The sequence below is a fragment of the Myripristis murdjan genome, chromosome 6 (assembly GCF_902150065.1).
Source record: "Myripristis murdjan chromosome 6, fMyrMur1.1, whole genome shotgun sequence".
Taxonomy (NCBI): domain Eukaryota; kingdom Metazoa; phylum Chordata; class Actinopteri; order Holocentriformes; family Holocentridae; genus Myripristis; species Myripristis murdjan.
The window spans coordinates 31,521,514-31,547,900 of record NC_043985.1 but is presented as its reverse complement, the minus strand read 5'-3'; the positions used below and the strand labels follow the sequence as shown (position 1 = coordinate 31,547,900).

Sequence of the window (26,387 nt, the reverse complement as noted above, 5' to 3'; positions counted from 1 at the left end):
GAAATGGCAGTTTTTCCCTCAACAAAATTTAACCTTAATTTGGAGCAATATTTAGTCCCCTTTCCGACAGTCTAACATGACATGCTTCGTACCATCAGATTCCTTAGGCCATCTAATTTTATATACCAATACCATTTACCATTTCTCGGTTCAGTAAAAAAAAAAAAAAAAAAATCATTAATATCTAATCTCTCACCATTTAGTTATTATTCCATTTAATTTTTTTCCCCTTTTAAGATTATTTTTTGGGCTTTTCAGCTTTTTTTTTTCTTTTAAGGTTATTTTTATTAGACACAGTGGAGAGAGACAGGAAAGACGGGGCAGAGAGAGGGGACGACATGCAGCAAAAGGTCTGAGCCGCGATTGAACTCTGAACTGCTGAGACTTGGTCTTAGAATTATGTGATACGCACTTTACATGGTGAGCCACTGGGGCGCCCCTTATCCCAGTCATTTTCACATGACTTCTCTGCTCTGCAATACATCACAGCGTGAAACTCACACAGTCAAGTCCAAAGGCGCCCAAAAACATGTCTTTTCCCCACTAACTCAATGCAAATGGCTTGACCAAAACAGATTTTCCAAATAACCATGGTAACATATTTCAGCTTTTTGATGGCTGTTATTTACAGTTCCAGATCAGTTCGTCATTTCTAGGAAGACGTTGGGAATATATCCTCTCTTTCCTCTTAGCTGTCTGTCACACACATAGACACATAATCAACTGAGTTTCTTTCATCAAGTTGGTAATCCTAGATTTCTCTCTCCCTTCCAGCCAGGTACACACACACACATACACATACATACACTTAGGTTTGGAGTGGTTCCTCCTTTTCCTGAATTTGTATTCCAGGGTCTTGCTGTATCCCAGTTGTTTTCCAGTCCAACCTAAAAGACAGATCCACACGTAGACCTACCTTAATTCTTTGTCCGGGTTTAAGCGTGTTATATTTCTCAAATCATAACCACAAGTACTGGCAAAAGACAAAAAGTGGAAGAAAATGCATATGGGCGCATTTTAGTTTCCACATCTGTTTCCCTTTTTACAGTTATTTGTAATTTACAGTCTTGTTTTTAAGTTTGACACTGTAGGGGATGCCTAAATCTGTCAGTAAAGACTTTGTGGTGGTAACCCCTGCTGGCCTGCAGAGGTCGGTCTGCCTTCAGAATGAAACATCAAAACAATGGATCTTGATTGTCAAGAATTTTATCTCGAAGTTTGTGACCCTTTTTGTTTTTCCTTCCAGCTTGCCACTTGGCACTTTGCCTGGCAGTAGTTGCAGTTGAGATAGCGCCAACATGTTTTACATTTTGCCTTTTTCAGCTATTTCTAAGCATTTAGTTGACTGTCTTATGAGAAAACCACTTTAATATTGTAGCCCTGTTCCTTCAATAGATTGACATGGCATTAGTTAAAATTGTTTTGATATGGTAGACTTACCTGACAATAAACTAATAAACATGTAAGATATTTTTGTTACAAGGCTGTTGCTGTCTGAAAGGTCCTTGAGATGTAAAAGTTCACAGGAGGGAGACTGAAATCGGTTTTCTGGGTATTAACCTTTTTTCCTCCTATTTTCTTTGTCATTGTTGTTTCTCTGACACATTTAAATACACAGAGCTGTACTTCAAGTCTGGCTTGCTTTTGTTTCCTCACTACATCTGTAACAGGTAGAGGAAAATCTTCTCCACACAGGAACCATAAGATGAGACACTGCTTTCCCGCATTGCAGGGTTTAACAGTGAAATATGAGGAAAATAGCTGTCCTCCTCTCTGTCTAGGTTTACCCTGACGGCATCCGCCACATCCGAGCAGACAAGCGTGTGAACGAGTGGAAGACTCCTGGCAAAAAGACGATCGTCCGGTGTGCGGTGAACCAGCGGCAGGTGGTTATTGCCCTCACCGGAGGGGAGCTGGTCTACTTTGAGATGGACCCGGTAAGAAAGAGAGTTGACATGAAGGATAGACTGGCCACAAGTATTTTCCCACCAGCTATTTTTGAACAAAAATATCGGGAGCAATTGGTTTAAATTTATCTGAAGATGGAGAGTAGAGATAGGAAGAATAGAGAAAGGGCAGGCAGTCATGCAAGTTATGAGTCTTACATGTTCATGTGGGCAGAAAAGACGCACAGTTGCTCATTACAGTTTATTTACTGTCCACTGTCTATGCAGCAAATCAGATGCTTAAAGCGTGATAGAAATCAGAGTCCTTGTAAATCAGATACTGTCATGGTATCTCTGTATGATCTCCAGAATGACGCTGGTGAAGCACACATGCTCCAGTAACAGGTTGTGTAACAATCAGCGACCTAATGAAATGTAAATTAACTTTATGGTTTTCCGCCAGCTTTCCCAGGCACATTCATCAAAATGACGGGTATTTGCAGGGTTCCCATGAGTCCTGGGAAATCCAGAGAATTTTATACTAATTCTACTGATCTCCCTTCACTTCGTCACTCCCACATTTATCAGACAAATTTTAAACACAGCCAGATTCAAATAATATTTTAGGCATCCTGTTGGTTTCACATAACATGGCCAGTCCCACTGATTAAGTATAGACAGGACACTGAGATGACAGTTAAATTACTCTTTTTCTCTCCCTCTGGCTCTGTGCAGTCAGGCCAGCTGAACGAGTACACCGAGCGGAAGGAGATGTCTGCAGATGTGGTGTGCATGAGCCTGGCCAACGTGCCTCCTGGTGAGCAGCGCTCGCGCTTCCTGGCTGTGGGATTGGTCGACAACACCGTGCGCATCATCTCCCTGGACCCCTCGGTACGAGCACAAGTGTCTGCACTGCAGGCCAAAAAACAAAATCTTTATTTTTTTTCTTCTTCTTAAAACAATCACGATTTTAATGTTGAATTGTCCTGTTTTTCACCATTTACTACAACTAACTGACGGAAATCTTTGTGGACATGATCATGTGACAAGGAATTCACACATTCACACATTCTGAAACTGTGTTTACCCACGGCCATGCACCACCACAGCTACATGTACATTATATGCGCATATTAAAAACCTCTAGAAGAATTGTTGGAAGTGATTTTATGACATCCGTTTGAATCCATTTGCCTGTCCCACTTTTTAAAGTCACCAATTGTTATCTGATCCATGGTAGGAGAAAATAGCAGTCGCAAGTCCATAATCCAAGCGGAAGGACCTCAAACATCAAGTAAACCTCGAGTAAAACTTCAAACCTTTGCTGTGGTTTTACATCTGTTCATTTTACCTGCCGGACATAAGAGCCAGTTCTATTTGTCTCACTGTGTGCATTACAGGTTGGCCGGCTTTTAACTTATGCTTATTACACCTTAAGGTAAAATATACTTGCTTTGAATTTATGATGAAATTCAGCTGTCATCCATATCCACTCTGGATCACTTAAATTTAATAACCGATTGCACAAATTAAATCAGATGGATTAAGAGATTGCTTAACAGTCTCCCTGTGAGAGGCAGGAACAAAGAGCATTTGTGGTTTCAGACGGCCGGTGAGAGACGCCCCAGAAAGGACACTGGAAAGTAATACCAATTATGATTAATTAGCGGGATATGCTAACACATTTACCAGACTCAAGATAGGATTTTGTTTAATTTCTTGGTGGATTGGAGGAATGACATCTCACCAAAACAAACACAAGGACTCAGTCATTGCTCTTGTAAGATGGCTGCCCTGTCAGCTATGTGACACTGATACTGCAGTAACACTGTGTGCAAAAACTGAACTCAGCCAGAGCCAGTGAGTGGAGCGATTTTATTTTATTTATTTATTTTTATCATGAATGTTTTGTCATTTTAGTTACAGAAGTGCAAGTGGCAAGTCTCACTTGCCTGTCTTGTCATTACACAGGGACATATGAAAAAAGTAGTTACATTTTGTCTGTGCATATTTTCATTCATCCAGGTCTTGGGCATCACAGGGAAATTGAATCAGGGCAACCGGACTTAGTTATAATGTCTAGAAGACTAGGCTAGGCTAGTGTATTGAACAGCATGGACTGATGAAGCTACTTGGGTAAGGGGCGATACGTCTTGACATATAACTAAGTCGACCCGATTAAATTTCTTTGAGAGACAGTTATGTGTTGTTGGACCGTTTGGATCAAAATGTTTCTTTGGAACATTTTGCATCATCATCTCTTAGCAGGAGATCTTGGCTATAACAACGTATTATGAGCCATGAAGGGTGGAGGGGAATGGAGTGTTTTTTCTTTTTTTTTTATTGAGCTAGAGAAAACGCCAAACGCCGCTCCAGGCTAAATCAACCTGCTCCGCCTCCTATTCTCACATACTCTGGTGGCAACCCCTCTAAGTAGCTTCATCAAACACCTTTTTTATTTTTCCACACCTTCAGTGCTATTTAGAGAAGCTCTAAAGAAGTCCTCATTAGCGCTTAATTGCAAGAAATGCAGGAAATCGGTTGATCTCTCGGGTGGCCACCTCTTAATCAACTCCACGGGTCAATCAGAGGAAACCAGCAGTAAAGGACCATTTCCAGCAGCATGCTTATTCTGTGGTTTTCAGCCTCTTAGTGTATGTTTCTGCATCCTCTGTCACTTTTTTATTTTGAGTCACACAGGATGTAAAGGTTTTTATCCTAATGCTTTAAATTTTATTCTTACGCAGGACTGCCTTCAGCCATTGAGTATGCAGGCTCTGCCAGCCCAGCCTGAGTCTCTGTGTATCGTTGAGATGGGAGGAGTCGAGAAACAGGATGAGTTGGGAGAGAAAGGAACCATCGGCTTCCTCTACCTCAACATAGGACTGCAGGTAAATGTCTCATTCATGTAAACAGTTCCAGTCTTTCAAGAGAAAATTCGACTTTCAGCCAAAGTGGTTTGACTGCAGCGAACATGTCAGACAAACTTCATGAACCGTCCGGTCCTTAGTAGAGTCTTAAAATCTTGGAAGGAAAGTATGGTTAATAATAATGTGTCTGTGATCCCCTTCCACAGAACGGTGTGCTGCTCAGGACCGTTCTGGACCCGGTGACTGGAGACCTTTCAGACACCAGAACACGCTACCTGGGATCACGACCCGTCAAACTCTTCAGAGTCAGGATGCAGGGACAGGAAGCCGTACGTATCTCAAGGTTCATGTATTAGTTTTGGGCTGAGGGTGTGTGCACAAAACAGCTTGAAACCCCAAGGCATTTATAAGATATTCTCTCTCTGCAGGTTCACAAATTTCAACATTTTATCAAAAAAGGCAACCATATAGCAGTTTATGGTGGTATTTGTGTAGTTGTCTGCAGAAGCCAATCATTTTGTTTTGCACTACAGGGCAATAAGCACCACATTCAAGCCTGCTGAGATGCACATTAACACTTAAAAAATGTCACCTCAAGCTATACACGCTGTTGTAATGGATGTTTCTTTCATTCATGTCCCCAAAACCTTTGCCTGTAAACTTTCTGATTAATCCAGAGGATTTAGTTGAGATAAAACGTGCCCACCGCACGACTTGCATGTCCAATTTTTTTTTTTTTTTGCTCTCACATCATTGTAACTGCCACACTCTGGCTCATACTCATTTTATCTACAAATCCTTATAAGCTAGTAAGTGACAAGCATAAAAAAAGTCAATAAACCTTAGGAAATTTCAAAATAATATGGCAGATTGCACTTTGATCTCAAAGTGATTGTGTTATTTCATGTCTAGTATATAGTGGATCGGCTCTGATGTCGTCTTAATCCGCACATACACATGAGTTATCCAACCGCCACCCAGCCAAATGAATTATTCTCTCCCGTTTAGAGACCCACATCCACATGGACGTTTTACTCCACCTCTGCCTGTCCCTTTAGGCCTTGTTGCCTTTTAAATTATACCAAGCAGCGTGAGTAATTAGTATTTTTCTCATTTCACCTGCTATTTATAGTGCTACCTGTGGGAATTGTATCTGAGGCTCCGTAGAAATCTAATGGAAGAGGAAGAAAACTTCAAGGTCAAAGATGTTTTATGAACAGTTACACTAAAAACAGTCTGGTTTACTAAATGTTCTTTTTTGTTTCCCAAAGAGAATATCCGTTTAAACTCATACCAAACCTGTACCAAGGTTTTTTGTTCTCTGCATAGAAACATATAACCAGAATTATATTTTATAATTATATTCTACCTAATTATATTCTACCTTTCTCTGGTTGGTTGTTAGGTCAGTAAAAGCAAAAGACAAGTGTTTATTCACACTGAAATGGCCACTATTTTGAAAATGTGCTAAATGATTTCTGGCATCATTTTATACTGTAGGCAACTATGGATCATTATTGTCACAGAGTAATCATAATCCTTGCTTACAAAATGAAATATGACATTATATTGAGCTTTACCTAATAAAGTAACAGAGAACATCAGGGCTGGGGCAGAGGCAGCACAAACTCATGTTTCCTTGCAGAGGAGATTGTGTTCCTCGATTCATTAGCATGGTGATGTTTCCACCCAAGGTGATGACATTTCTATCCCGCAGACACACACTTTCTCACTGATCCAAAGACAGACAACAGATTGTATTTCCACTTGTCTCAGATCATGATAATGGAAGCCAGACCACCTCTGGAGATCATCTGGCAGGTCAAATCCCGTGATTGCCATGAATGCTGGATTTACACCAAAACGTGTTTTTTTTTTGTACGCAGATATAGATTGCATTTTAACACAAGGTAAATGTCAGTCTTTGTTGCGTTTTTACGGATTTTTTTTTTTTTCGAATAACGCTGCTGATTTTTGCTGAATATAACAAAAATCCCCATGCAAGTCTTTGAATTGGTTTATTTAGATGTTACCCTAACAAGATAAAGACTAAAGGTTTATAAAGTGATGTCTGATCATGGGAATCGTGTAGATTTTCTGGGATATTAAAGAATTCCCCATGCTCTTTGACATAGAGTAGCGGGATATTCATTTTTCTTTCCACATTTTAATTTTTGAATATCATTCTCAATGCTAGTAGTGTTTTTGAACATCAAAAAGTAAATTGTCCACTTCAAGTCTTGGGAGACTCGTCCTTATGGAGTCACGGAACATAATTGGTTGATTGGACGCTGTGCGCTGCGTATAGGCCGGCGTTTATGGTGAGGCCCAGTAACCTCGTGCTACTATAAGATACTGCTTGATGCTCGATGAATGAGGGCCATTCTCCTCATCTTCACGTCTCCCAGACACACAACCTATTTTTTCCTCTTTCTCCTAAAATACAGACACATGGATACACCACTAAACATAACTGATGTATTTGCTGTGTTCTTTATTCATTGAGATGATTCTGCACCATTCGCCTGGTTTCAGTGCAGTTTCTTTGTCATAAGGTCATGACTCTTTTTGGTTAAAGAGGTCAGCGCTCCGGGTTCCCTAACAGGACAAAGACGGGGCAAACAGCCAAATTCCTCGCATTACATATGCAGCGCCTCAATATATCCTCATGTCCCCTCCCTTTCTTCAGCATTATCTCCTCTGTCTGCTCTCTACACAGTTTTGGTGTCATGGGTTCACTTGACATGTTCAATTTCCTGATGTTTGTCTTTCCTAATAGAATATTTTCTGTTTTTTTCCCTCGCTGTCAGGTGCTGGCGATGTCCAGTCGATCCTGGCTCAGCTACTCGTACCAATCTCGTTTCCATCTGACCCCTCTGTCATACGAGACTCTGGAGTACGCCTCTGGCTTCGCCTCCGAGCAGTGTCCAGAGGGCATAGTCGCCATCTCTACCAACACACTGAGGTACGGACACACACGGGTTCAGTTGGACATTTGTGTTTATACCTGACAAAGTTCTCGAAACTGGTCTGGAATAGCTTGGTAAATCAAATAGATGGTGACTAGATTTTAAAATATGTGGAAAGCACAAATGTCTATTTCAGTGTGGAGATACACTGCTGCACAGTCCATACACATTCAGAGAGATTGTTGATCCACTGTTGTTTCACATATTTGGGTTATTTATTATTATAATCTGTAGATTTTGATTGTTGTGGCCTAAACCTTAAAACCAGGCACATGTGTCATGCAGTCACGTGACTGTGCCTGGTGTATTTTGGTGTATTAGACATATTGTCTTGCCTCCATCAAGAAACATCTCATTGAAAACCTGTAAAAAATCTCCGAATTCACATTATGAATCTGGATCAAGTCTGGATACAGTGTGCTGTTTTTAAATAGTAAGGTTCTCTTAGCCAGCTCTTAACCAACTCTTGACCATGAATGTTCATATGTCGTATGAAGGTTTTGTTAGAGCCCATCATTATTCTAGGTAATTTCACTGGATACCAGCGTCTGTGGTTGAACGCACATGAATCAGTGTTTGACTGGAATGTAAAACTGTTAAACACCCTTTTCACATGATTGCAAACAAGTAGTTTCTTTGTGAATGTTTGTGATCTGGGGCGTAACAGTTCAGTCCGGGTCAAGTTCCCATATATCAGAAAGTGATTACCTCCCACCCTTCGTCATCCTCTTCTCTTCCTCTCCCTCCTTCCTCTCTGTCTTGCAGGATCTTGGCGTTGGAAAAGTTGGGTGCAGTCTTCAACCAGGTGGCCTTCCCTCTACAATACACCCCGAGGAAGTTTGTAATCCACCCAGAGACAAACAACCTCGTCTTGATAGAGACCGACCACAATGCCTACACTGAGGCAACCAAAGCTCAGAGAAAGCAGCAAATGGCTGAGGTATGAATGGCAGTGTGCATGAATGCAAGGTTTAATGGAAATAGAAATTGTGTTGCGATGGTGTTAGCAAAGCTAAAATGTCTTTGCTAGTTACCAGAAAGCCTACCTGATCCCTAAGGGATCATGTGGCCCTTTTCAACTGCAATAACTTAAGGAAGCGTGCCACGCCTGAAGGCTATTTCATGTGTTCGGCAAGTGTTTCCATTGGCAGCTTCACGTTTACAGGTTAAGTTCCTGGGCCCTGATTTAGTCCCTGCTCGGGAGGTGACACTAAAATCTGAGTTCCAGGAACTTAAATGAGGAACTCAATTGAGGATTTGATTGGTCCAAGCAATGACTTGGAAACACTTTCCTAATTTGCACTGTTATCAGAGGACTACAACACAAAGCAGCCAGCAGAAAACAAACTGCACAACAATGCAAACTGCAAGTTGTACTAAGCCCAAACTGCAAGCCCTGAAAGTATTTAAGGAGAATGAACCATCTGCCCTGAATTCCTTGTGAACATAATTTAACACACTGCTAACTCACCTGGAGTGCCATCGCTGTCCCGGAGCCTCAAGAAGGACATGAGGGGAGAACAGCAGTGGCCAGGGGAGGCTGCATTTCTCCTGCAGGCAGAACCAGGGAGAGCCGCTTGTATTTTGCCATAAGAAAAACCCCAAGAGAAATACAGCATCAGTTGCTGATCGCATCTGTCAGTAAGCAGGGGTTAAAATGTTAGTTAAATTGCCTCACAACTATTTTGATGTGATTGACTCTGCTTTTAATTCGAAGTTTTACAGTGTTTGGCATGGGGGAAAACACAGCCAAAGCACAACCAAATAAAAGAAAAGATAAAGTAAGACTACATAAGGATTATGACTTAAAGAAAATAATGGAGCACCTCCTGCCATTCATGGTTGGTTCTCCATGCTGTGGAAAAGGAAACAAAAGGCAGAAGCTGAACCTTAGCAGCTGTTAAATCCCAGATTGAGGAAATTCCAGGTTCATCCATGACAGTTAAAAAGGGCAGATAGGGTTTGGGGCAGCAGGTTGGCCCAGTGGTTAGTGAAGTCGCCCCTCAACCACACGGCCTATGTTTGATCACCTGTATAGTGATGCTCAGGTGGTATTTTATCCTGTCTGTCACACACAGTGCAGTAAAAATGCTCACCCTGTGTTGTGACTAGAGGGCAAAAAAATCTCCTTTGAGAGATGAATCAGAGATGAATGTATCATGACAAATCAAATAACGGAAAGCTTACTCACTTGAAGCGTTGGTTGATCGAAACTGAAAATTTGATTCCCCATTATGTTGGACCTTCGGAGGCTTTTGCACAAATTCGGTGCCTCCTGTAGGGTGCAGTGTCAGCAACCTTTGTGCTTCTGTTGGGATAATTAGCAGGTTCAGTTCCAGAGAACAGCATCAGTGCCAGTGCGGCTGCAACGGGACGAGACTAAACTTAGAGAAATTATGCCAGAAATGGTATGAATGTATTGTGGGTCTGATGTATATTGACGGGCAGAGAGTTTATCATGCAGAAATCACCAAGGCTGAGCATCAACAGCAGCTGGATGAATGATGTACATTTTGTCTGTCTTTTTCATATGGCACAGATCTCACACTTGAGCCTTGTTTTGCTCACTGGGCTGTAGTGGATTAGGAGTGGCAGAAATGTTGTGGGACGGAGGGACTCAGAATCCACTGGTCAATGAAGAAGAGGTGATGGTTAAATAATAGTCAGCCTCATTCAGATAGAAGATGAATGAATATGAGGGGACTGCCTCTCCTGAACTGTTTTTTTTTTTTTTTTTTTTCTTGAGAGCTTCATTTTTATCCTGTCTGCTGCTCCTCAGAGATTTTTTAGAGGGTTTTCAAAGATTTCATTTTTTTTTTTACAAGACTTAGTTTGAAAAAATAATTACATTATTCTATACTCTGGTACTGGTTGCAACAAGTTAGGCTAAGGTGTTGACGCGCGGTGTGATGAGTCGTGTGATGAGTCGTCGGGAGACGAGTCATGGGCATGAAGGAGGCAGCCGCCTTGTTGTCAGTCAGGGCGGGGCAGAGGTGGGCAGCATGAGCGTCGGGTTGCGATCCCATGTGGTGAAGAGTCAGGGGTTACTGGCCTCGGCTCTGTGTTAAACCCTTTGCAGATCAGGTTCAGATTGTCTGGCTTGACTCCCTGCGGCCAGTGACCACCTTCGTCCTGCTCCACACCTCCTCCACCTTCATGATTTGCTACTGTTTTTTTTCCCCCCATAAATCCCCCCAAGTAGCTGCTCCTTTCCTCCTTAATGCTCCTCCTCTCCTCGCTCTGGAGAGACTCGTCCTCATCTTTGTCCCTAAAAGCCCTCTTCATAACTTTGAGGAGGGATTCAGTGTCCTTAGTTGTCAGTGGTTTGTTGTGGAAAATAGCTAATTGTGTTATTTGGAATTTCAGTGTCCATTGGGAAATTGACAGTCTGTAGTGGCTGGTACCAAGAACAATTATCAGCCTCTCAAAACAATTTTGCCAAGAAGAAGGTGGTCAAAATAAGAGAATGTGTTTATGTAAGCATTTTGTAGGTGCAGTGCTCATTGAATTGTGAACCGACTGCAATTACAGGATGATGGTGTGTGTTAGATTCACATCTAATGGTAAGTGGGTTAGGCTGAATCTTTCTGAAAGAGAGAGAGAGCCTGGAAAACAAAGTTCAAAAAATGCAGAGCTGTTTTAATGTATTTTCATTTCTTGGTGGATTTCTTTTCCCTATGTTTATGTGTGTAGTTTATGGTCTGAAGAGTAAGAACAAAATGACTCTCTCTGTTCTCCCTGTGTCTGCTGTTTTGACTTGCTGACTTGTGATACAGTGTGTATAACCCAGCGGTCATTGACATGATGACACGCACTCATAGCTCCATACCAAGTTACCTGTGTAACCGACCTGTCTCTGGTCTGTGCCGCTGTCGCCCCTGCAGGAGATGGTGGAGGCTGCAGGAGAAGATGAAAGGGAACTGGCCGCTGAGATGGCCGCTGCCTTCCTCAACGAGAATCTGCCCGAAGCCATTTTCGGAGCGCCCAAAGCCGGAGCCGGGCAGTGGGCCTCGCTGGTCCGGCTGGTCAACCCCATCCAGGGTTCAACACTGGACCAAGTGCAGCTGGAGCAGAACGAAGCTGCTTTCAGGTGAGGGCGTGGCCAGAGGAAAGAAACAACACCACAGTGCCAACCCTTCTGGATGTAGCACAACTGGAAAAGGAGAGAATTACTTTGAGGTTGGGGATGAATGAAGGGAACATTAATAGCAGGAAGGAAAAGGAACGGGCGTGAAGCAAAACAAAACAAGGTGAACTGCTGAAATGGTCAAGTCCAGCTGAACCCTGATTAATCAGTGTAAGGCTTCTTGTTATACAGATGGAGGTGAGATAGAGCCCAAAGTGATGTCTTCAGAGGTTTTTCTTAGTCTGAGCAGCAACCAAAAAACAAAAGTACAAAGTATTAATTTCATAATGATATGAATGGAGAAAAGTAAGACAATCAGTGAAGCTGGAATCAGCAAATGTTTGGTATTTTTTCCTCCTAAATAACTATAACAGTGGATAAACAAATTTGGAGTCCATGAAACTTTTGTTAACTGACTGATCAATAAATCATTTCAGCCTCACTGCACACCACCAAATAACGTGCAGGCAGCGTGCTGTGCTACTTAATATTATTTTTATTAACCTTCTGATACTCTAGTTGCCAACTTAAGGTCGTAGTTGGTTCAGTTCAGTTTGGGATGTGAGGTGAATCTCACATGTTTTCCTGTCGCGTCTCTCTCCTCGTAGCGTGGCAGTGTGTCGCTTCACCAGCGCAGGAGATGATTGGTTTGTTCTTGTGGGCGTGGCCAGAGACATGATTCTCAATCCCAGATCGGTGGGCGGCGGATTCATTTACACCTATCGACTGACCGGGGGCGGGGACAAGCTGGAGTTCATGCACAAGGTAGGAATGAGCATGTGTGTTGATTTTTCCACCCTTGATTACAGATTTTTTTGTCCTTTCTTTGAGTGTTTTAGTCCATAGATTACTTCACTCAAAAAACAGGGTTTCTACACTCCTTTCAAACCCGGAAATTTGAAAATGGATTTCCAACCTGGAACTGTCTTAGACAGTGATGAAATGTCCTTAAATTTTAAAGAAAAGTCATGGAAATTTTTAATAATGATACATGAGAGGGATTATTTCCTCTAAAGTGGTTGTCATTTTAGAAAATCAGCCTGTCAACAGTTCCAGAGTTTTACAGTCTAATTTGCAGTGTCATTATGACATTGCAGTTCATTCCGCAAGTTCATGCCACATTAGAAGTACACCCATGGAAATCTGGTTTGTAGCTATGGAAATGTTTTTGTATGTAATTGGAAAATAAGTGTATAAGCCCAAAAAAAGGCAAATGAGGCTGAAATAAAGGCTTTAGTTATTTTCTTAATAAACCATGACCATTAGTAAAGAATGACCAAGCACAGCATTCCCAGTGCTGGGATCATACCACATGACCAGTTAGTTTCAGAAAAATGGTATAAATTTCCCAGTGAAACTGTGTCCCTGGTAGCAGGTTGAGATGGGCGATAAGGAGTGGACTCTGTGAGGGAGAGGGGATGTTGGGAGAGCACCGTGAAGGGACACTTTAAGTACATTTTTGTGTGACACAGAAGACAAACGTTTGTGCCACTGGCGCCAAGTACTCTTCTCTGGGCAATTCCCCAGATAGTGACCTCGAGCAGGGCGGAGGCCATCAGGGTGAATCAGCCCCCACGCATCTGTTACCTGATGTGGATTAACACGGGATGTGAGTCATTAGTGTCACTATGCACCATGGGTGTCAACATTCCTCACATTAGAGGAATTTCCCAACCACTGGACCAGATCTGACATCTTAGATGAGTCTATCTGGTCTGTGTGGCCTGTTTCCTCTGGAGTCATTTAGCGGCGGTGCACCGCCACAGCATGGAAATTACCACCTCTGCTGCAGAAAATGTCAAATTACAGTTAGCTTTGTAATTTAGTCTTACTGTCATCTAAAACTGACACAGTAGTAGTACAAATGTTGTCAGGGTAATGATTTTCGTCATGTTAACTACATTTTTAGCACGACAGCCTCCACTGGAAACATAATTTTAACTCTAACAGCAGGAGATGCAAGTCAAAACTAGAACTCTTCTCCCACAAGTACCACAGCCGCACAAAATCAGAGGAGACACTGGATCTACACACACACACACACACACACACACACACACAACCATACCCAAGTAAAACACAGACACGTTATCAACACGCATACACCAGTTGATTGACTCACTCACAGTATGATACAGTGACGCATGTGCAGAGGCCTCCTCGGGCCAGTTTGAACCCACAAACACTGTCTCATGGGCCCACAGACATGCAAACACCACAGCCCCCACACGGCCTGCAGCAACAGTGGCACCTCAGTCTACAGACTAACTCTAGCCCAAAAAAAAAAATGCCAGAAAAGTTATGTACCCAAACTGAACATTTTTTTTTTCTTAGCCCAAGTCTGATTGCAGCCCAACACAGGTACTAATTAATTTGTCTGCTAGATAATAACACAAACTAAGCATTTCCCCCTCATAATCCTATGGGCTCTGATTCAGTCTGACTGAATAGAGGAGAGGAGTCTCATTCCCAGGGACACGTGAATCATCAAGAATCAAGAGAACCAACTGTTATCATAAAATCAGTCTCCATTGCCTGTTACAGGCTTTAATATAACTTATGAAATGGGCAATGGCTGCTGAGAGAAGCTTGGATTACAAAGTGGAGCAAATAACCTCAAACCAGAGTAAACTACTGCTCTCTTTTTATGGTTGTACATATATATAATAATAAAAAAAAAAAAAGTCAGTGTGTGCAGCACTCCGAACAGAGCAGTTACATCAGAAGTCAGAAATAAAGCCCCCTGTGTTCAGGCATAAATGTCAAGTTCTGTTCAGTTTAAAGAATGTTGGAGGAGTTTTCCCACTTGTATGAGTTTTTTTTTTTTTTTTTTGAGACGGCTTCAGATCTTTAGACTGCTCTGACCCTTGGTTTCCATTGGTCTGCTATTCAACTCTACTGTTCAATTGTTGCAGCGTTTTTTCAGAGGTTGACCCAAGACTTTTCAAAATTGGAATCCAACCTGGGATGAATGAAGGAATAAAAAATAATTAAACAGCCAGCATTGCTGAAAATACATAAGATGTTTCTTTGTTCGGCATGAACAGAGAACCTTTTTTCAGCCATAATTTACTCTTAAATCAACGGATCTGATTCATTCACTCGTAGTTTTTTGCCTTCTGCAGTGGAACATAGCATACAGCACATTTTGTCCTGATGGTGCTGTGTGCCTGCCTGTGACTGCGTGTTGACATTTTCCTCAGGACACAATAAATCAAGATTCAGTATTATAGATAATGGGAACCAAAAGTCAAAGTTGTCCTTGAACACATGCCAAGACCAAAGAATGTGCTCCATGACCAGGAAAAAATGGAATTTAATTTAATTTTACGTTCTGTTGTTACTAGTCGTCATTTCTATTTCAGATCCATTTTGCTGGCCAGAAAAAATTGAGACAACTGACATGAATACATTCCTTGATTACAGCAATTAGTCAATTAACATGCCGTCCTATCACAAGATTAGCTGAACTTGTGTATTATCTTTGAGACGGATGCCATGTGAATGAGAAATCTGGACAAATGCGTTACGTGGATGAGGAATTAGAGACGGTGTATTTGTGATTTTCACAAGTAGTAGACTGGTAATGGTAAGAGTGTGTAAGGATGTAATTCCTAGCATAGAGATATGGCAGAATGATTTGGGGAAATCTAATATTTAAAAAAAAAAAAAATTCTCTCCAGTATTGCAATTGTGATTTAAAACGTGATTATTTTTTCACGCTCCTTCTGTATTATTCAGCAAATGCAAGCAATAAATCATTCTATAGTATGACAACACAGTTTTAGATAGACTAAACATAATGCTGCATGCTGTGCAGCATCTTCTTTTTTAAAGCCCAAATAGTGCCTCACAACCGACTCACTGTTCCTCCTCGACACTAAAGTTTCCGCCGTCGTCCAACAGGTCAGACGGTAACGTACCAAACTGTTGCTTCCTCGTTTAGACGACTGCTCTACTCTCATTATGTCACGTACCCTGAGTGTAATCGCGTAGTGTTGTGTAATATTGTGATAATATCGCAAATGCAATGAATCGTTGAGCCCTAAATACAGATAAACATGAACGGAATGGATGAAAAAACAAAAAAAGCTTTAGTCCAGGTTGGATCAGTGTTTATGACTGTGTGTGAGTTGTGGCCAGTGGGATCCCGAGCCCCTGCTGCAAAGACTCGTCTTGCTTTGTGAGGATGAATCCAGTGGGAATCTACTTTGCACTCTTTGCTCCCAACGTCCTGCAGAAGTTCAGTGATGTGTGTGATGTGTGTGATCGGGAAGGCCAGTGATGGCGTTAGTCTCCTCCCTGCTGCTCCTCCATGAAACATCTCTTAGCGGTTTGTGTGAGGGCTTCATCAGTGGTGGCCTCTCCATTATTACCAGGTTTCTGAAGCTCACAGTGTGCAGTTCAATTCAAATCTGTTATGTTTTGAGGCTATTGAAGGAAAAATCCACCTTGATAGGAATTCTCCATTTTGGGCTAAATAGCTTTTTTCCAACTTACCTAGACTGAGAAAAGATGTTGGACACCATTTTCATCTCTGTACGTCATGTGGATTTAAAATGTGTAGTTTACCCAAAACATTGGAGTATTCCTTTAACCTGTAAAGTCATTACGTGCTAAAACTACTGAAACCACTTTGCTTATGAAAATGCTGCTTGTCACTGGGGAGCACTGAGTGGAATGTGACCTGGCTTCAATGATACTGAAAAAATAAGGCTTTATGTTTTATGTATGTTTTTTTATGTTTTATCCTTGTGCACTTTTACGTTTCAAATGAGTTGGTTTCCTTTAACATTTGCTACCTTGAGTGTAGTGTAGAGTTTTTTGTGTCTTTTTCAGTGACAGAAAAATATGAAAACGTGCCAAATAGTGTTTAAAGACTGGAAATCCTTCATATATTTATGGTCTATGGACAAATACCATATGATATTTTTGTGGACAGGAGGAGGGTCTTGCCACATCTTGCAGCTGCACACATTTCATGCAATACTGGTAGCTGCAATCCAGCTTATTCTTCTAAACCTGTCTGGGATGTGCCGGAGGAAATTAACTAAGAAGTGCACATAACTTTTAGACACAGAGATTCCGTTTTTGCCTGAAAAGTTGCAAATCCTGTAAAGGAAAAAAATATGTTTAAAAAAACATTTTAAAGACAACCTCTCCCTTTGGGCAGAGGACTGTATAAAACAGTTTTATTTGTGAGTCATTTCTCTCCATATCCAGGCCACCCTGTCTGTTGGCAGAAATTAGCAACTGGTCTTTTTTTTTTTTTTTTTTTTTTTTTTTTTTTTGCATAACTTCTATTGTGGGAGCCTCAGTGTCTGGAAGACAGTGGCTACAGTTAGCCGCTTCAGTGGGAAAAAATCATCTCGTCCTGAATTGTCGGGATGAGATATGCAGATTAATTGTGGTTTATCACCTTTTTGTGTTTTGTTTGGCAGACACCAGTGGAGGATGTGCCTCTGGCCATTGCTCCTTTCCAGGGACGCGTCCTCGTGGGTGTCGGTAAGCTACTGCGAATCTACGACCTCGGCAAAAAGAAGCTGCTGCGCAAGTGTGAAAACAAGGTGAGGAAAGGACACAGACAGGTTCACCTGTACCTGCTGCTCCCTCAGGTCTTTCTGTTTGTCCTTCACTGTCAACCTGTTGGAAAATCAGATTTGCTGCGTTCTGGTCGCACGCTGACAAACGGTGCAGCTCGGTGTTTTTGTTGTCTTCTCAACACGTCAGCCTTCTTTGCTGTGTAGCCTAACACATCTCTGGCCATGTTTACTGTTGATGTGCCACATTGCGCACATGAGCCCACGCCACAGGCTTAAATTTCTCTAAATGACTAACCTCTTCTGAAGATGCAAGTGAAGCAGAAGCAGTAACAACAGAGCCCGGTTTGATCAATTAGAAAAAAAGCCTGTCTGCTGACATTTTGAACTTGTTTATTTATGGGTTATTTTTAACGATTGGCTATTGTCAGCCCTCTAGACGTACTGTTGCCACCTACTTATCACAATGTCGTTAGGAAAAGGTTCATTGCAATTATGGTGGTTTGAAAGAAACCCTGAAGCATACTGTGGTACAGACTTCATCAACCATATTTCTGAAAGTTCACTGAATTGTTGTGGGATTTTGGGTCGGTATTAAGGCCTTTTTAGACGGACAATGAAAATTGCACGTAGCACTGTGCTGCCTCTCCGCTGCGCTCACCTCGTCCTGTGTGACGGCATAAATTACATCTGGCGGATCCCTGCAGTGTAACTATAGCAACCACAGTGGCGCTGTAGCACCGAGGCAACACAAACATCATGTGCCCTTATGTCTAAAATTTGTTGCAAAGTGAACATTGTAGCCTGTGGTGGGTTGTGGCCAGAGGACCCATAAAACATCATCAATTTAGTTTTGTTACATGGGGGGAAGAGCAGCGGGAGAGCATGAGCACACCCGGCGCTGGCTCCAAGATCTGAGTTTGGTAAATTTCATAAAGCGTTAAGGCAGGCGATTTTAGTCCCCTTATGCAAAAAGAGTGCAGAAGTGCAATAAAAATAGTGCATTTCCTTTGTTTTTAAATAGGGTGGAACACTGTGATTAAAGAGAACTTAATAGGCACATCTGTTTCGGTTCAGTCACTTCTGGTAACATCCTCCTCAATTGAGCCGGGCTCGGTTCCCATTCCACAGCATTTAGAAGCTGTCAAGAGGTGACGACACACTTTACTCTCCAGCAGTTGATTTGCACCAATAAAGGGGATTTTCCAGTGCAACACACCATGTCATGTTCGCAGTGAGTGTGTGCGCTGAGAGTTTTTGAACTTCATCTCTCCTTCCTCCAGCACGTTCCCAACCTGGTGACCGGCATCCACACCATCGGCCAGCGTGTGATCGTGTCAGACGTCCAAGAGAGCCTGTTCTGGGTTCGTTACCGGCGTAACGAGAACCAGCTGATCATCTTTGCTGATGATACGTACCCCCGCTGGGTGACCACAGCGTGTCTGCTGGACTACGACACGATGGCCTCCGCCGACAAGTTTGGGAACATCAGCATTGTAAGTCGGGATGGGACCGTGTTGGGTGTAGTGTGAATGTCTGACTGCAGGCTGGTGTGGAAGTATCACCATTATAAGTGGGTAGAGAAAGAGAGAGGGCATTTTGAGGGGAATGGAAAACATGTTTGCGTGACTTATTACGCCTGTAAGCTTGACTAAGTGCTTTATTACATCAAATATAAGTATGCAGATGCGTTAAACTCAATTTTTTTCATTTGCAAGTGGAAAAGTGGCCTCTTAATGTGGTTGGCAACATACCTAAATGATTTTTTTCTGACTTAATTAAATGACGCACTACCATAATGTGTGTATATGTGTGCATTACACAGATATTAACATATGCTCAGCCCCACTGAACATGTTTGGGAACATTTAAAAAAGGGAAAATGTGAAACACAGTGTCATATCACAAGACACCCCGGGATGCTCTAGTGCTGGAATATTGTGGAAGACCAAAAAACAAACAAACAAAAAAAAAAGATGACAAGCCAGTGGTAGGAAGATTAATGAGCAACAAATCTAAATATGAAGTATTTTGTTCAAAGTATGTTGAAGCACGGTGGCGATTCTCTCACGGTCTTTCTGGGCTTTTCGTCCAGCAGTAGCGAGAAACTGGCCAAAGTCCCAGAACCTGGGAGCCGTGACAGAAGAAACATGTTCACCTTCGGTTTTGAGGTGTGATCGGGGGACTGCGAGGTGCTTTAGTGATGATGACCTCAGTGATCTGGGGGCAGATTATGGACTTAGCAGATCAGTAATGTATTGTGGAGCTAATCCATGTAGGGCATTAAAAAACAGTAATAAAATGTTAAAATGAGTTCTTTATTTCACTGGAAATACATGCAGAAGAGCTGGGACCAGAGTGATGTGCTGTAAAACATGGAGAAACGTTTCCAGGTCCAGGACCTGTTAGTTAAAATTCACTTAAGTGTGTCAAAGAAAACACCAAGATTTGTTTTTACCACATTGCACAAATTTGCTGATAGGGGATCAAACGTATCGCTGAGGCTAGTCACAGATCCAGGAGGGTCAAATAGAATCACTCCGGTTTTGGTTTCATTTAGTTGAGGGAAGTTCCTCGTTATCCTGTAATGTCGTCGAGACAAGATTCGAAACAGATTCTGCTGTCAGGTGTAAAAATGAGCAGGATGATGCCAGCAAACGCTCTGCAGACACGATGAAGACCTGCTCCGGGTGGATGTGTGCAGCTGGAGAGCTCCCAGAATCAGACGGGTCACCTCAGAGTCCCAAACCTCAGCATAACTGAAGCCGTGCCCGACCGCTCGCTCAGGGAAAACAGCGAGCAGCCAAACTCAGAGCAGTTATGACAGATTTTGCACGCAGCTTGTACGACTTCACCGCAGGAAAAAATTTACACGACAGCCTGCCAAATTGGATCGCTACAGTTTTGTGTTCTAAGGGAGACCACACAAAATGACTTTGTTTAAAAACACAATAGGTTCTTTCTACATTTCGATGTATTAATGGTGTTTTGTTTATGTCACTGTGTTGCATGGTGTTCTTCTGAGCGATAAACATTTATTGCAACTCAAGGCCACTGAAAACTTTGGGGCTGACACAAGCGTGAGGAAAAATACTGACAAAATGTGCCTTTTTTTTTTTTTTTTTTTTTTTTATTTTCCCCCCAGGTGCGTCTGCCCCCTAACACCAGCGATGATGTGGATGAGGACCCAACAGGAAACAAAGCATTGTGGGACAGAGGCCTGCTCAATGGAGCTTCACAGAAGGTAAAACTTGGGCTGCTGCCTCAAAGTCTGTGATTCGAATAATCTGTTTTTTGTAATGTGCTCTGCAAGCCCACAATAAAAATGTCAAACGTGGTCTATTTCTGCCAAGATCCACCTTATTGATCACAGGAGCACACAGCTGCCTTTCTATCAGCAGCTGAAATGCACGCTGTACTTGGCTGTTAGAAAAAAAAATGCCAGTGGAAACACTTGAAGGAGAATCTGTTCCGGCTTAAGTTGAATAATTTAATTGTTTAAAGAGCTTCATTAACCCAGACGTGCCTGTGTGTCGTCTCATTATCGCCTCATGATTCTAACAAAGCTGCACTGCAATCCAGACTGTCTGGCAATTAAACTCTTTCTGCAGCTGGCTTACAATTTAAATGCTCAAATATGTTCGTATGACTCTGCTGCATTTGATTCGGAGTGTTTATAATTGCTTTAATTATTGGTATTAACATGGTCTATCAACACTGAAAGTTGCGCTGATGCATTTTTCTAATTACCAAACAGACTATGAATTAAATCAGAGCTGCTGGATGAGATTCAACTGAGGACATTCTGACTAATGGGCTTCATTTGAATGTCACAGTTGTTTAGAAGTGAATGAACTCAGTGCAGAAAAACAAACATGTTCATCAGTTCTTCATCCGTTCGTCTCTCTTGCTCTCCTTCGGGAGGAAGAAACATCGCCAGCAACAATAATTGTCATTACAGAATTTCTCGATCACCACAGGTTTAAAAGTGAAAGTTAGCATTTCCAATATAACGTGTTTTTTTTTTTGTTTTTTTTTCTGAGTGAAAAATGATGTTTGCTGTGTTTCCTGAACTGAACACATAAAAACATCAAGTCCTTTTGTTTTGTTCTGTCTGCACATCTGTTGCTCTCACCTTCCCTTGTCTCCTCTCTATCGGACTCTCCCTGGTGCACTGATCTGCCACCGCCAGCCTAACCTCCAACCACCAACACACACACACACACACACACACACACACACACACACACACACACACACAGGGAGAGAACACTTTGAATTGTTGTCCCCACAATCTCAACCACAAAGTCTACCTACTCCCAAATGCATTCTCACATACACACAAAAATGCACACAGGAGAAATATACTATAAACACACACACTCACACACACATTCCATATTTAAATGCGGGTCAAAAACTGTTTAGGTAGCAGATAGACTGGGAAAGTCCCTTCGATTTAGACATCATCGCTTGTTGCTAAATTTCTTTGTGAAAGAGTGTTTGTCAGCTATTTCTGTGTGTGTGTGTGTGTGTGTGTGTGTGTGTGTGTGCGCCTATCAGCAGCCATCTCTGTTTGTCCTTTCGTAAATTGATTGAGAATTTCCTTTAGAGTTTGGAAATCGACCACTTCTGTTTTTAGATCTGGGTGTGTGCATGTCAGGATTTCTCCAAACCCAAAACGTCGCTATTTTGTGTGTGTGTGTGTGTGTGTGTGTGTGTTTGTGTGTGTGTGTGTGTGTGTGTGTGTGTAGCTGGGTGACCTTAATTATCTGTACATGGATTGGCTAAATGCTGCCTTACATTAAATTAGATGCATTCCACTTTTATTTCATTATTTGCCTCAAAAGATGGAGGTCAAGGAAATGTAGTCGTCTGACTGGTGAAATGAAAGGAGCGACTGTCCTAAGTCAAAATGTAGTGTATATTTGCATTTACAATAGTGTGTGTGTGTGTGTGTAGATAGATATAGATACAGATATAGATATGTATGTGGGAGCTGGGGAAGAGTTCCTCGTTAAGTGTGTTTCCTCAGCTTTGTTATCATGTTTGATAAGGACTTGAGGACAAATGGCTGACAAATGTGCAGGGACTTGTTCAGGGACAGAAGTTATGAGTTATGATCTGTAATCCAGTAAGCACACATTAGCTTTGTTTCAACTAAAAACTAAACTAAACTAAAACACGGCTGCCGGACTCATCATGAGAGGCGGCACAGTGATTTGGTCTGAAGCTTCTCTCTGTCAGATCTCTGTAAAATTTATGATCAGTTCACAGGACTTATTGATCCCCTCTGGAGTTTGTAACAGACTTGCTCCTAGCTGTATTACTGAGCTTTTCTTTTTAAGGCAGCCTTAAATCTATTCTCTGTCTTTAAAAGCCGGAGGATCAAGTCGGGGCTTTTGATGTTCCTGTCAGAGCCTCCGGCGAGTCCTCTTTTAGACCGCTTGCAAAAGGGTCATTAGGATTGCTTTTAAGGGCGTAAGAAGGAAAAAGGCAATAAGGGCAAGAGGGCAAAAAAAGGCCAAAGCCATCGCTGTGTCAGCAGCTGCTGCAGAGAGAGGTGTGGCTGAAGATCTGTCGCAAACTTCTTCAGTAACTGTAATCTGCTGTTTCTCACAAAATGTCCTTAAATACGACTTCATTACAGTACATGGCCCCAAGTTCAGCTTGGATTGATGCACCTCTCGTACCTTAAATGTTGAAACTGTCTCCTCCTGCCGCTGCTGCTGTCTTCCACTTTTATCTCAACAATCAAAGATGGGGAAGGAGATTATGAATCGGGCTCTGTCTTTGGGAAATGATGGATTTTGACTCTGGGGTTCAGCATTTTAGTCAACCGTCACCACCACGCCTACGAGGCCCTGAGCTGCAGCCTCACGATCTCAGATGCTGCTGGGTCATATTTGACAAACCTTTGGGAAATGATGTATTTTTGACATTGATATCATCTCACAGTGAATCTGATTGGACCACCACAGTGTCACCAATAAGCCAAAAAAGACCATCACACATACAAAAAAACAACAATTACAGGGTGACTTGCAGCAATTGTGGGGGCCGACCTGGTCACTGGTGACTTGTTTTGAAATGTGCTCTATGAATAGTTTTATCCTTCCCGAAAGCCCGTGCACAAACACAAATCGACATTGTTCTCTGTGTCTCCAGGCCGAGGTGATCGTGAACTACCACGTCGGAGAGACGGTGCTGTCCCTGCAGAAAACCACGCTGATCCCCGGAGGCTCCGAGTCCTTGGTGTACACCACGCTGTCCGGCGGAATCGGCATTTTGGTGCCATTCACCTCACATGAGGTAGCCCACACGTGCACTCACATGCATGCTCAGTTAGTCCTTCACGTGCACACACACCGTGTTGCCGGGAGGCCGAGACATATCGGCAGCCGTCAAACACGATAAAACCAAAAAATGTGCACGTCGTCTTTGTTGGTCTTGAAAAAAACCCCCCAAAAAACCTAAATGTCCCACTTGACGCCTCTTCTTCCGTCTTTTGCTCTCTCTTTCAGGATCATGATTTCTTCCAGCATTTAGAAATGCACATGAGATCAGAGTTCCCTCCTCTGTGTGGCAGGGATCATCTCAGCTTTAGGTCCTACTACTTCCCTGTCAAGGTGCGTATCTTCCCTTATCACTGCTGCTGGAAGAGAAACAGTCCAAACGTGTCTAAATGGACCGTTTCTCCACAGTGTGTCAAATGTTGGAGGGATAAACGGACAAAAACGTGACATGCTTGGTACCAACGGATTCAGGAATAAAAAAATTTGAGAATTGTGACACTTAAGTGAATCGATTATATCTTTCCCACCCCTAAAAACCAACATGCACTAAACCTCCTCTCCTCCCCTCTCGTGCAGAATGTGATTGATGGAGATCTGTGTGAGCAGTTCAACAGCATGGACCCTCACAAGCAGAAGAGTGTGGCCGAGGAGCTGGACCGAACGCCGCCCGAGGTCTCCAAGAAACTCGAGGACATCCGCACTCGCTACGCTTTCTAAACACGGACACACACACACACACACACTCCTCGAGACAGTCATGTACACAAAATCTGCCCTCTGTGGACACCGACGGACGGACGGACGGACGGACACACTGCAGGGGTTCTCATGCACTTCTACGTTTGCGCTCACGTTGATCATGGAAAAAAAAAAAACAACAGCTTTCCGAGGTTGCTAAATGCTTTTTTCACCTGTGTAAACGCACAGACGCTAGATTGCGTGTGTGTGTGTGTGTGTGTGTGTGTGTGTGTGTGTGTGTGTGTGTGTGCATTTTGCCTCCTCATGTCGAGCAGCTGTCTTTACAAACGGATGACGGTGTGAAACTCGCACCTCGTTTTGACCGAGCTCTCGGTCTCACACAGAATTCACCCCAACGCTCATTTACGGACAGTAGCGTGTGAACATCAAGTCACACATTACTGGTAAACAACACACACTCCCACACACACACACCATCACTCTAAAACCAGTATGTTCTTTAGTATTTAATAGCTTGCTGTCTAATTTTCCACTGTCACAGGCGCTGTGGTGTGGAACAGGAAGTCCTGTCTGTTTTTGAAGAGCAGGACTTTCTCGAAAGTGTCGTCTCACGTTCTAATCTGAGCTCGACTCAGTCGCTTTTATTTTATTTAGTTTGTAGAGCAACCCATGCAGTTGCTGCACAGTAAAGGTATTTTTAAATTTTCAGAGTTTCAGTTGAGAAGCCACATTGTCACTGTGCAGAAAATGACCTGAATCCTGTTTGAGGGAATTTTAGCTCGAGGGCTCAGTCGGAGGCGTTGCCCTTTTCCCTTTTTTTGAAACATTTCTCATGTTGTGTCTGAGCGGCTGTTTACCACCATCGTCGCTTCTGCTGATGCTGAAAAAAAGATCCATTATATTTCCACGTCCGGGTTTTGTAGCTCCTGCAAACTAGAAATGTATAGGAATTCCTGCAGTGTAGATTTTGTATGACTGATGTGTTTCCGCCTGAACAGAAGAGGCACATGAAGAAGACGCTGCGTGTAAGACTGAAAACCTGAGGACTTTTTTCTGTCTGACAGTTATGTGGCAAAAAAAAAAAAGATTTTTTTCATCCTGTGTTGTATTTGTATGACTTTGATCTCACCAAAATGAAATGGTTTAGCTATGAATGGTTGTGGTTATTTTTTAAATATCGTTTTATTTGCTATACACAATAGTCCCAGATGGTGTTCATTTGTGTGTCCTCGCCCCTGCTAAGTCACTTGAGTATTGTCTTGTGACCGAGGCTCATTAAGACGTGTTGCCGCTGTGTCGCCTGCACAGCAGCAGCTCCGGCTCGCTCTCGCTCTGGAGCCACGGTTTCACGAGGCGCTGCCGTCCGCTGGCATCAGGATCAGAGCGCTGAGGCTCCAGAGGTGGGTGGAGGAATACTGAAGGTTTGCAGTCACTGGGTGTTGTTCCTCTGTCCTGTAAATTCCCAACCTCAGCCACAAGCACCGACATAGCATTCCACAGCAGTCACTGGATTTAGGGGTTTGTGGGATGGGGGTCAGTGGTCTGTGTTGTAAATAAAATTCTTTTTTTTTCTTCTTCTTCTTTTTAACCTTACACTCCAGTGTGTTTCTGTGTGTGCTGTTACTGTGTGGAGAGCCGTCACCAGGTTCAATCATGAACACATCAGAGCTGCCATCTTCAATTTTCAAAAACATACTGTCGCTCAGGGTAAGGATAGTGTTAGTGGTGTTTTGCAAAAGTAAATTTAATTAAAAGTTGGCATGGAAAATGTACTAATTTTAGAGACTCGGTTCAGGCTAAGCGGTCACCGTGCTGGACTCTGATTGGCTGGCAAATCAGACAAACCTGCTGTTTGTTGGCTTTCCCATTCAGATGGCACAAACCGGCCTGATTGGAAGGATTTCTGTAATTAATTAAATGAGGAGAGCCAGTTTGGACCAAGTTAGGTTTAACTGGCCTGGAAAAGACCTCATTTTTTTCTTTCTCTTTGTCAATATGTGT

General features: G+C 42.5%; 1 protein-coding gene across 2 annotated transcripts in view; it reads left to right on the top strand.

Annotated features, from left to right (window-relative positions):
* The window catches only part of sf3b3 (splicing factor 3b, subunit 3), a 43,612-nt gene extending 17,638 nt beyond the window's left edge, over positions 1–25,974 (top strand). For both annotated transcript variants that reach the window (XM_030053558.1, XM_030053559.1), the window contains exons 14-27: positions 1,782–1,937; positions 2,622–2,777; positions 4,634–4,777; positions 4,963–5,085; positions 7,567–7,721; positions 8,491–8,665; positions 11,610–11,815; positions 12,460–12,616; positions 17,293–17,418; positions 18,675–18,887; positions 20,537–20,635; positions 23,560–23,703; positions 23,916–24,020; positions 24,264–25,974. In XM_030053558.1, the coding sequence (XP_029909418.1) occupies positions 1,782–1,937; positions 2,622–2,777; positions 4,634–4,777; positions 4,963–5,085; positions 7,567–7,721; positions 8,491–8,665; positions 11,610–11,815; positions 12,460–12,616; positions 17,293–17,418; positions 18,675–18,887; positions 20,537–20,635; positions 23,560–23,703; positions 23,916–24,020; positions 24,264–24,404 (2,100 nt within the window). In that variant the 3' untranslated portion in view covers positions 24,405–25,974. The remainder of the gene's footprint in view (positions 1–1,781; positions 1,938–2,621; positions 2,778–4,633; positions 4,778–4,962; positions 5,086–7,566; positions 7,722–8,490; positions 8,666–11,609; positions 11,816–12,459; positions 12,617–17,292; positions 17,419–18,674; positions 18,888–20,536; positions 20,636–23,559; positions 23,704–23,915; positions 24,021–24,263) is intronic.
* Positions 25,975–26,387: the final 413 nt, after the last annotated feature.